At 45.6% G+C, this 12238-nt stretch overlaps 1 protein-coding gene across 4 annotated transcripts in view; it reads right to left on the bottom strand.

Annotated features, from left to right (window-relative positions):
* The window catches only part of PCDH15 (protocadherin related 15), a gene marked incomplete at both ends in the record, with an annotated part of 270634 nt that overhangs the window by 47931 nt on the left and 210465 nt on the right, over nucleotides 1-12238 (bottom strand). For all 4 annotated transcript variants that reach the window (XM_083865850.1, XM_083865852.1, XM_083865853.1 and 1 more), the window contains one exon: nucleotides 4353-4480. In XM_083865850.1, coding sequence (XP_083721976.1) covers nucleotides 4353-4480 — 128 coding nt within the window. The remainder of the gene's footprint in view (nucleotides 1-4352; nucleotides 4481-12238) is intronic.

Here is a 12238-nt window from a genome sequence, read left to right as displayed (position 1 = left end):
TGCCCTGGGTGCCCAAGGTGGAATCTCTGGAATTCCAGAACTTGCTACTCTCAAGATTCCCTGGTCATCCCAAGGGAAAAGGAAATACCAAAAGAAATCTACAGGTTATAGGCATAGAAAGAAAAATAATGGAGATATAACATGGATAACAGATCTGGGGAAAAAAAAAACCCCAATTCTGGAATTCTCTCCCTAGGCAGAGCCAGGAATTTTAATTCTTTCTTTTATCCATTGTTTTAGCTTATTATGGGATCCCTAAGATTCTTTTGAGATGAAGAACAATTCCTGCTCCCCTGTGTGTCCTCAGGGTCAGAACCTGCAGCCTAAAATGGCTTTGGTTTATTTTGTTCTCTTTTCTTTAGATATTCCAGGGATATTCAGTATGCAATAAGGGATATTCAAAGGGAATAAAGGATAAAGTTCCATTAAAAATCTGATCAGAAACAGGCAAAGAGCACAGGAAAAGGGCTGGAAGGGAAATATTATAAGAATCAAAGTATTTCCATGAAATAGAGCAAATTACAGAGCCTTGGATTCAATGGCATTATTTAGGCAAGATTCCTTCCCTGCAAACATTTTCAGGACAAAAACACCTTCATAAACTGAGCAGGAATTCAGACAATTCTCTTTCTTCACTAGAATCAGAACCTCTGATATTTCCTCATTTAAATCTGTAATAATTCAATATTTTATATATAAAGGAAGAAAAGCAGAGGTTAATACTGTTAATATTTAAAAAGCAAGCGCTAATAACATCCTATTATAGGGAAAAGCACATTCCTGCTGGTAATTTCCCTAAAGATTCTGTGTTTGTGGGTTTGTTTCCTGGAGCAGATTGAAATGAATGTGTTTGGGGCTCAAGGAAGCCTGGCTGGAATTCTGAGGGGGAACAACAGGAGTTCCATGAAAACACCAGTGAAAAGCAAAATAATTCTGACACAAGGAAACACAAAGCAAAGCTCAAGGCACAGAATTCATAAATGAGAGGCTATACATGTTACATCTGCCTTAATTAGTAAATTCCTAATGAAAAGCAGGAAAAGATCTTTAATTAAGAAAATAGGCTCTCAAACACATTGGAAATTCTGGGGGAAAGAAAGGGAATTGCAGAAAAGGGGACTTCAAGCATCAAAGAGCAAATCCTTGGCTAAAAATCGCCATTTTTTTCAAATATTTCCCTTTTATTTTTTTTCTTGGAGCATCAGTACCTCCCAGCTTTCAGAGGCCACTGCTCTTAATGCTTATTATTCTCTTAATAATAATCAGATCCATAGAGAATAATTCATGTGGCTTATCACTCCTCAAATTAATTGTGATTAAAAATGACTTTTGGAGAATTATTTGTGGCATTCTGCTGAGCTTAAGCTTCCTTTTTAACTACTTAGAGGAATCTTAGTATGAAACTAGAGCAAGGCAGCTCATTATCCTCCTCTAAAAGGCTTTTATACTCAAATTAATGTATTTAAGAGGATGTTGGTGGCAGCAAACCCAATGACCTTAGAGAGCTGGGAGAAACTCCATAGGATCGCCCTTGGTATGTATCAACTCTTTGGATGAAAAGAGAAAATTTTATCCAATATTTTATTGGTCTATTTGTTTCTAAAACCAATTTGTGTGGAAGATTATGGACTCAGGATTAGTTTTCTTCTCTCCCTAACTTTTTTAAAAGTTTAAATTTTTTCTAGTGTTTGATTATTTTTATTATTTGTGAAATTTTGTTCAAGGCACAGTACAGCATGGCTGAAGCAACTGAAGGCAAGCATCTGAATGTTCAGCAGTGTATTTGTGATCAGTTGATCCAAAACTGATTCACATCAACTACTCTATTAATAATTAAAGATTACAGTCCTTGATTATCCCCATAAGTTATTATGTCCTGTTGAAGAGCTAATTGTGGGAATTTTGGATTGTTCTTAAATGTTGTAGTTTTGTATCAGGTCATTTGAAATGCGGGGGGAGTTGGGATTGGCCAGCCTAGAGAGGAGAATCCTTGGGAAGACTTTGGAGCCCCTTCCACGGCCTAAAGGGGCTCCAGGAGAGCTAGAGAGGGACTGGGGACAAGGGATGGAGGGACAGGACACAGGGAATGGCTTCCCAGTGCCAGAGGGCAGGGATGGATGGGAAATTGGGAAGGAATTGTTCCCTGGGAGGGTGGGCAGGCCCTGGCACAGGGTGCCCAGAGCAGCTGTGGCTGCCCCTGGATCCCTGGAAGTGCCCAAGGTCAGGCTGGACTTCGGGGCTTGGAGCAGCCTGGGACAGTGGAAGGTGTCCCTGCCCATGGCTGGGGTGGCACTGGGTGGGTTTTAATGTCCCTTCCCACCCAAACTATGCTGGGACTCTCTGATTCCAATATCTCAGTTTGAGGCTCACCAAGGCTGCTGTCAGTGCCAGCAATAATGGAAAGACACTGAGAAAATCACTGTGCAAAATCACTCAGATGATGTGAAAGAAAGTGAGCAACTGTTAATGAATGCAGAAGATGAAAGCACATGCATTAAAAACTCCTCCTAAGAACCTGAATTTCCCCCTGGAATCCAAACATGAATAATTTCTACAGTGCAAGCTCTGCGTGTACTTTATTAATGTTCTCCTAAGTTTCAGCTTGGAAAGCTGCTCATTTCATTCTACTCCTCAAGAACAGACATTCATTCGATTAATTATTCTTAAACCAGGCTGGAATGGGGATTGTGTTTAACTAACAGAGCAATTACTTCAGCTTTCTAAAGGCCAGGAAAAAAGGTAACGAGCACTGACTGTTGCAAATGCTCCGTGCTACAACAATAAATTCTAGCCTGATCCTCTGCAACAAGAGCACTTCTTAATTATTTCCAATTTTACTTTCACTAAACACACAATTATGTTTAATGCCATCCACTAATACCAGCTCCTGGCTTAGGCCAGTTCCATTTTGTGCCAGCAAAACCAGGGAGGATTGGAACAGAAAAACCTTAAAGACATAAAATTGACATTTCTTTTGGTCCTCCTTTGTGGGCTGATCATCTGTTTTGAGTCAAATGTTTGTAAAGGGGAAAAGCAGATTCCCCTCGTCACCCCCAGATTTCCCTTAGCTTTTCTCCATCCATTTCTTATCCCCCTGACTGACACACAAATACCTGTGCCTAAGAAATCCTCCTGAAAAGCCAGGAAGGATTTCACAGCCTGGTCACATTTCATGGGCTGACTCCAAACGTGATTTGACATTTGCGGCTCATGTTTCATTTCCTTTCAGATGGAACAAAACATTCCTTACCCTAAACTACTTTGACTTGCAGAATTTTTTTTATCTACTCGAGCGCCTTTGTCCTGTTATTTGCTCTCTACAATTCTCTGGAAGGGGGATGGAACCAGGTGGGGATCAGTCAAGGGACAGGAGGAGAGGAAACAGCCTCAACTTGTTCCAGAGGAGGTCTGGATTGAAGAATTCCTTCATAGAAAGTATGGTTAAGCATTGACAGGTCAGTGGTGGAGTCACTACCCCTGGAAGTGTCCCAAAATGTGTGAAAATGGTACCTGGGGACATTATTGGTGGTGACCATGGTGGATGGCTGAGCCTGATGGTCTCAAAAGTCTATTTCAACCTTAATGATTGATCCTTCAACAGTTGTAAAGTTCATGGATTTGATATGATTATTCAATTCATCACCATTTTTGGATTCCTGATTTTGACAAAGTAGAAGCTTCCCAATTCTCCACTTCTCTGCCATTTCTGGGCTTATTTTGGGAAGAACTCTCATGAGACCAACAACAACAACAACAAAAACCAAAAAAACCCCCCAAAACTCAAAAAAAACCCCCAAACCCCCCCCCAGCTAGGGAAAACTTTATAAAGCTCTGAAGATTTTATCATTCCTAAGCACATCATTTATTTATTTTATTGAAAACAAAGAACATTTACTCTTGACTATTAATATCTGATGTTAATTGTAGTCTGTATATTATATTTCCATTAATTTCCTCTCTCTTTAAAAACAATCCAAAACCCTATGGATAGATAATGTTATGCCCACTTTCCTCCACGTGCAGACCTGAAATTTCTGGATTTCCCCTTTAAAACCTAAATAAGGTGCTGCAAAAAAAGAAAAAAAAAATCAGGTGAAAACTTTCATTGAACATAAACCAAATATTTAAATATTAACAGGTCTAAAGTGAGAGCTACAAACTGGCACAGGACACAAACACCTAAAATTGTGTACAAACAAAACCTGGGTTTTAACTCAAAATCAACCTTGTGTCAGTGTCAGCCATCAAGCAGGTCTAGAAGATGCAAATTTCAAAATTTCCTGTAAAAATTCAAACATGAGTACAAATTTTCCTTTTGTAAGTGAAGGTTATTACAAAAGCTTCAGTCTTACCTTCACTTTAAGCACAGAAGAAAACATTCTGGCATCTTCAGACACCCCTCCAATGTACATTTTTTTGGTGAACACAGGAGGGTGGTCATTTTCATCCTTCACCTCAATAAAGACCTTGGCTGTATTACCTAAAAGAGGGAACGAAAAGGGAAAATAGAATATTTTGTAATTATTTGTAACATCTCCTGGAATTCATGCATTTACACCTCAGGGAGATCATGTAAAATGAGCATAGTGGTAACAAACTAAAACCAAATCCCTTAGATATTGCAGAACGCTAAAACTGGATAATCCCAGGATCACTGAGGCTGGAAAATCCCTCCCAGCCCAGGGAGTCCCAGCTGTGCCCAATGCCCACCTTGTCCCCAGCCCAGAGCACTGAGTGCCACCTCCAGCCCTTCCTTGGACACCTCCAGCCATGGGCACTCCAAACCTCCCTGGGCAGCCCCTGCCAAGGCCTCAGCACCCTTTCCATGGGCAAATTCCTGCTGCTGGCCAAGCTGAGCCTCCCCTGGCACAGCTTGAGGCCCTTTCCCCTTGTCCTGTCCCTGTTCCCTGGCAGCAGAGCCCGACCCCCCCTGGCTGTCCCCTCCTGTCAGGGACTTGTGCAGAGCCACAAGGTCCCCCCTGAGCCTCCTTTTCTCCAGGCCCAGCCCCTTTCCCAGCTCCCTCAGCCTCTCCTGGGGCTCCAGCCCCTTCCCCAGCTCCCTTCCCTGGACCAGTAATAGGGATCCATATCACACCTCATTTCTGCAGCTTTTGGTCCCATTAAATGCCCACAGGTGTCACAGAGAGCTCATTAACAGCAGCTCTGCACCTTGCTTTATCTATTTTAATTATTCCTACTGCCATGCAGATACTTAATGGCTGATTCAGTCCTGGTGTCTGTAAACTCATAAATGGTCACACAGAGTCCTTGCTCAGAAGCCTCAACACTTAATTTCCTGTGTTAATTGAAAGCATCCCTAAGCCTGTCCTCGTCCCAAATCTGACCTGGCACAGGGGAACTCCACCAGCATTGCCTCACCTGAGAGGTTCAACACAAAACACCAGAGGTTCAACACAAATTGCCTCTGTTTATTTGGTTTTATTAAAGAGTTCCTGCTCCAGCCCATTGAGCAATAAACATCTCCATCCTTCTGCATGGGGAAAAACATCCAGCAAAATCCATGGACCTGGTGCCAAACAGATACCACTGCTCCTTAATCTCCACCAACATCTGCTTCCCTCTTTCAGAATTGTATAATCCAGAAAGATTGCTGAAAATGATGATATCCAGTTCATTAAAACCACATCTGCAAGTGATAAATTGCCTCCTTTCTGAGCTGGTCTTCCCAGCTCCTTTCAGTGCCAGGATAATTTCAGTGTTGCACAGGTGCCACCGATCTGAGTTACTTGTACAGTGCAGGCTCTTTAGAAAAGGCTTAGGAGTTGTAGGTTTAGGGGAGGAAAACATTAAGCCACAGACTATTTCTGACACGGCCAAAGTCATATTCTGGTCTGGCTGATAGGAAGCAAATGATGGCTTCAAAAATGAAACTGAAATCTGAAAAAACCCCAAATATTTAAAATGCTGCCCCTGAGGCAGCAGAGTGTCCGGGGACTCCTGGGGGACACGGAGCTGTCCCTGGGGCAGCAGAGTGTCCTGGGGCTCCTGGGGGACACGGAGCTGTCCCTGGGGCAGCAGAGTGTCCTGGGGCTCCTGGGGGACACGGAGCTGTCCCTGGGGCAGCAGAGTGTCCTGGGGCCAAGGAGGCCAATGGGATCCTGGGGGCAGCAGGAGGAGCATTGGCAGCAGGGCAGGGAGGGATGGGGGCCCTGTGGGCAGCCCTGGAGGCACCTCTGCAGTGCTGTGTCCAGCCCTGGATCCTGAGCACAGCAGGGCCAGGGAGCTGGTGGAGCTGAGGAAGGGCCTGGAGCATGTGGGTGCCCAGGAAAGGCTGAGGGAGCTGGGGCTGTCCAGGCTGGAGAGGAGCCCCAGCTGAGAGGGGCCCTCAGGCCTGGGTGTCCCTGTGTGCAGGGAGGGCTCCCAGCAGGGCCCAGGCTCTGCCCAGGGGGCCCAGCAATGGCCCCAGAGCCACGGGCAGGGCCTGAGCCCAGCAATTCCCCCTGCACAGGAGGCACAACTTCTTCCCTGGGCAGTGCCCAGCCCTGAGCACATTGTCCACACAGCCTGGGGGGGCTCCTCCCTGGGGCTGGTGCAGAGCTGTGTGCACACAATGCTGTGCCCTGTGCTCTGGGATGGCCCTGCTGGGCCACGGAGGGGACACCAGGTGCCCACCCAGCTCCTTCAGCCTCAGCCAGCCTGTGGGGTTCTTCAGTGTGGAGAGAAGGGGGATAAAAGAAAGGGAAAAAGAAAGGAAATGACATTAATTGTGAAATCTTTGTCTTCTTAAACTAGTTCCTTAATGTCTCTGAGTGCAATACCAAACTACAGCGGGAAAATGAGATTCCCAGGCAGATTTCCTGCTGCAGCTCCAGTCTTTAGGGAACAAAGTGGCATTATGTGTGGAAGGGACCCTGCCCTTCTGAGCCTATAACCAGTCCTATCACTGGCTGCCACCAGTTTGGTGCTGGAGGGAAGATCCTGATTTTATCCGTGCAGGTGGGATCAGGTGTTGGCTCACCTGTCCTGGTTCTCTCTAATTCAAATTAAACATCATTTGCATATTGCTCACTTTTGTTATGTCAGGCCAGTTTGGGTGAGGTGGCTGAGCCTTGTGCAAAGTTTGCCTTGCAATTTGCTCAACTCTCCATTTGGTTAATTTGCTGGCAGTTCTCTGAGCTGCAAAAATGCTGATTTGTTTAGCAAAGGGTGAATGCTTTCAGAATGGAGAAATGAAGTTATTCCATTTAGCACAAGGCAAATTAAATACCCTGCATATCCACAGGCCAACGTTAGAACCATCACCACTGAATATCTGCCTGCATTTCAGCTTCCTGCCCGATTTCTGAACACAGTCCTTCATTCCAGCAGATAGTGTGGAATGTGGCACGTGTGAGTTCCTCCCTATCCCACCTTTGGACCCAATTCCACAGCTGGGTCCAGGAAAGGGCTCTCCACCAGCTACAGAAGTTGCCTTACCCTCACAGTGGAATTCTCACTGTAAAATCCTTCAGCAGCAGCTGTGTCATGTGGGAAGGTCATGGCAGACCCTGTTCCATGGGGATTTTTCCCAGTCCCTTGACTTGATTCAGGAATATTCCCTGCCTGGGGGCTCTGGTGCTCCCACATCCACCCCTCCTGCACCCCCAGCCCCCAGTTTGATGGAAAAGGCCACCAATGAAGCACACTCTCTAAGAGAGTTTGGTTCAGGCTTTGTCATTTAGACTTCTTTTTCCTTCCTATTCTAAATTTTTAACTGCTTTTCTAAACACTGGGTGTGGCTGGAACCCCTTTGGTGAGGACAGTGATCATCACAGGCTGTCAGTATTCACATTCATCTTCCAGCATGGAAATTTATACCCCCATGTATGTAAAACCTCCCATCTTTTGTGTTTTTAGTCTGGAATCCAGCTCCAGTTACTTTTTTTTCTTCATGGATTCCAGGAGTTGAAAGCAGGGTTTAGTCCTTGGTGGCAATTCTTGTGAGACCTCCCAGAATCCAAGTATAGAATCTTATTACTTATGACTGTGCTGCCTAAAGAGCTGGCCAGGTGGAAGAACAAAAAGCATCTTTCCCTGGACAAAGCAGCACAGCCTGCCAAAGTGGCCAAAAAGAGCCAAGAAAATTGATTTCAGTGGTACCTCAGTCTCCTGCAAGGTTCCTTTTCCCTCCTCTTCCCCAGCCCCCTGGAGATGAGCTGCAGTGCACAGAAAATATAGAACTGCAGCTGCTTCTAAGTCACCCTCAGCTTCTAGGAACCAGCTAAATAATCGCTGCCAAGACTTTTGGATCTTTCAGCTTCTGTGGTTTGCTTAGAGTGGAGTGAAAAGACCCTGAAAGCTGCTCTAAAGCAAAGCTGAGGAACCTCTGAAACACCTAAAATGAGTAGACCATGAATAAGTAATACAGAAAACAAGCCCAACAAAAACTCCTGGGTAACTGGTGTGTACCAGCATTTCATCCCCACAAGTTTTTCTCAAACATGCTTGTTGAAAGCTCTTTTCCAGTCTCCCCATCTAAAAATGTGACAGCCTGTAGTTCCTTGCCAGGCTGCAGAAACAAAGCTGGACTAAAGCAATGATTTTTGGACCCTGGGACGGCATCAACAATGCTTTGAGTGCTCCCAAGTGAGTTTTACTCTGTGCTTCCACCAGCAGCACTGCACTTGCCTCCTGCAACATTCCTACCCAAACACAGATCCAGCTGCTCTTCAGGCATGGATAATTCTAACACAAATCCCTGCATCTCCAAAAGCAATTCTGCAGGATGTAACAGCAGATTTTAAAGAGCCTTTCCAAAGTTCATCTGAATCCAGCTGGGAGGGAGAATTGTAATTTGCCAGGGTTTAGGAGCATTTTGCTTTACTCCTGCCTTACAAGTGCGTGGAGCAGGCTTTGTGCTTTGGCAGGTGAGCCGTGCTGAACTGCAGCTGGGCTTCATCTCACATTCCTGGATTTGGCAGGACCAAGCAGGAATCAGCACTGAATATTTTTCAGTGACATTTAGATCTAAATGAGCCCATAAAGCCTGAAGAAGATCATCGTGTGCTGTCATTGCTTGAGAGAGTGCAAAAAGAAGCAAAGAGCAACGTGTTTGGAGCAGCACGAAGCCAAGGTCTGATTTAAATCCATATAAAACCTCTTCTTCTAACAAATAATGACCTGAGTGGGAGCTCAGGTTTTATGCAATCTCTCTAAAATGAACTGCTTTGCTGCCCAAAGAAATTGGAAGTTTGTCCCGAGCTCCCCCAGAGCTGTGAGGCAGCAGGATCAGCTCTCCAGGCTTGCATTGAGTCCATCTGTCACAGCTCCTGGATTTGTGAACTGCCAGAGCAGCCAAGTTGTAAAGCACCACCAGCACCAACTTTTGCAACTAAAAACATAAGGCTGCTTTACTGTTACATCAACACCACAGGGACACAGAATTCATGCTCATATTTAACGTAGTGGAATCATCATTCCCAATTACTATGGAGCAGCTGCAGAAATTTAGTTGTAAAACTCCCATTTCCACTTTACCCCCCAAGGGTTTTCTGGGTTTAGAAAACCAAAAATGGAAGGAGACAGGACTGTTGCCTTACCCCCAACCCCCAGAGGAAAGCCCTGCTCACAGCTGGGAATACAGCAGAGCCACGACAGTGCCTTTGTACCAGGCCTGGGGTGACAAACAGTTCTACCTGACTGGATAAAACATGGAAATAACCAATGGTAGGGTGGTTTTGTTTTCAGATCTACTGACAGCAAAATAAAAAACATGTCTAACAGGTCCTCTTATAGAATAATCCAGGTTGGAAAAGATGTCCAAGATCATGGAGTATGACCTGTGACTAATCTCCACCTTGTCACCCAGTCAATTAATTCCTCTTAAATACGGGAAAAGCCACCACAGGTTCTGTCATTATCTTTACATCTCTGGGAAAGTGAAATCACAGAATCTCAGGACAGTTTGGGGTGGAAGAGACCTTAAAGCCCATTCAGTGCCACCTCTGCCACGGACAGGGACACTTTCCACTATTGCAAGATGCTCCAAGTCCTGTCCAACCTGGCCTTGGACACTGCCAGGGAGCCAGAGACAGCCACAGCTTCTCTGGACATGCCCACCAGTGCTTTGGTTCTACAGATGGGAACAGGTTGACTTTGGAGGTAAAATTCTCTTTGTCCCTCTTTGTCCAACCTGCACCAATGCTCCTTGTCCCTGTATTTAGGCAGCACTTTCTCTCTGCTGCTTCCTCTGCTTCCACACAAATCCTTCTGCTTCCTCCTACCTCTTACCTTCTTACCTCAAGGAGCATCCCTGCACAGGACAGCCCCAAGAACCCCACCCTGTGCCTGAGAGTGTTGTCCAAACTCCTTTAATATTGAAGGTCCTCAGCATCATCAAGGAGAACTCCAAGCTTTTTAACTCATCCGCATCACCAAACTCTGCTCACCCCACCTTCCATTCAAATGAAGTAAAACCACACAGCAATTTTATATCATAAACTTTCAGTTAAAGTAGCTCTTTAATGAGTTTGACTCTGCTGAAGGCAAGAATGTGACTTTGCATGATTTAGCATCATCTACAAAACCCCCAGTTTAAGTCACCAGTTTGATGTTCTCATACTCCAAAGGACAACTCAATTTACTTTCTCTTCTCATATATTTATTCAATTATTGCGACGCTATCACCTGGCACATCACTGAATGACAAGCTCAGTTACACTTACTGCACTTTCACTTCTCCCCTGCACAGATGAGAACTCCAGCTCCTACTTCTCTATAATTGTTTCCTATAATACCATCACTGAAAACAATTTGGTGCTCAGCTTCTGAGCTTGGTGACACTCAGTACTGTGTGGTGGCTGAGCAGTTTTCCAGGGCTGTGTTATTTACAGAATCCCAGGGTCACTGGGGCTGGAAAATCCCTTCCAGCCCACAGAGTCCCAGCTGTGCCCAATGCCCACCTTGTCCCCAGCCCAGAGCACCGAGTGCCACCTCCAGCCCTTCCTTGGACACCTCCAGCCATGGGCACTCCAAACCTCCCTGGGCAGCCCCTGCCAAGGCCTCAGCACCCTTTCCATGGGCAAATTCCTGCTGCTGTCCAAGCTGAGCCTCCCCTGGCACAGCTTGAGGCCCTTTCCTCTTGTCCTGTCCCTGTTCCCTGGCAGCAGAGCCCGACCCCCCCTGGCTGTCCCCTCCTGTCAGGGACTTGTGCAGAGCCACAAGGTCCCCCCTGAGCCTCCTTTTCTCCAGGCTGAGCCCCTTTCCCAGCTCCCTTCCCTTCCCTGGACACGCTCAATGTGTATCTCAAAGTGAGCGGCCCAGAAATCCCTGCAACTCCAGAGTAGGTGACTGAGAAATTCCAGAACAAATTCCACCAATTCAGGGGAATCTGAGACCAGAACTGGCAGCCGGTCACTGCCACTGGGTGTCACAGCTCTCTATTAATTCAGTGTTGCACAATCGTGGGGGTGTGTATCCCAAGTCACCCAGCTTCAAAGTGGTTCATCCATTCAACCTCAGCAAAGCCCACAGTGATGTGTTAATTGTGCCCCGTCTCCTCCCACTGCAGCTCATCAGTTCAGTGCCCCGAAACTTGGAAGTAGTGTTTAACCTGATTAAAATTCCTCAAAAAAAGAGGAATGGAAGAAAATTGAATGGAATTAATTGTATAAATGCAGGAATCAAACCTAGAGACCAAGGGATCTCCATTACAAAGTCAGAGGTGATTCAGCTGGCCAGACACTTCTAAAGTCTTTTAAAATATACATTTATATTTTAATATATATATTTATACATAAAATTCTTTAGCCATCACTGCAGCACAGAGCACATTCTAAGGAATATATATGTTATATCCTCCTGGAGAACCAAAGGCACCCAGCTTGTGTTCCTTTAAGCCGGTCTGAAGTGAAACTCCAGTCATTATCAAGCACTCCTGGATAAAGTAAATCAGCCATCACTTTTTTGGAACTGCTGCTCAGCTGGGAGAGCTGCTGAAGTGCAGAGTGTGAGCCAGAAGAGAAATGGAAGGAAGGACCTGCTGACTGTCTTGTGCCTTCAGCCACGTCAGAAAGGTTTGGAGAAGACTGTGTGCTGCATGGGAGCCTGATCTGCTCCCTGGGTATTCCTTGGCTGTATTTTTATGGCTATAACCTTATCTGGATTTCTCGCAGGCACAGGGAGAAGCAGCTCTGCCTTTCTGTCCCCTGTCAGGGGGACATCCTCGATGGTGGCTAAACCAGCATAGGATCTCACCCTGCTCTTAACAAAGCCAAGCTCCTGACCACTGATTAACCCT

This window comes from Zosterops lateralis (assembly GCF_965231275.1).
Source record: "Zosterops lateralis genome assembly, chromosome: 8".
Lineage (NCBI taxonomy): Eukaryota > Metazoa > Chordata > Aves > Passeriformes > Zosteropidae > Zosterops > Zosterops lateralis.
The sequence above is the reverse complement of the archived record's forward strand: the minus strand, read 5'-3'. Positions and strand labels throughout refer to the sequence as shown.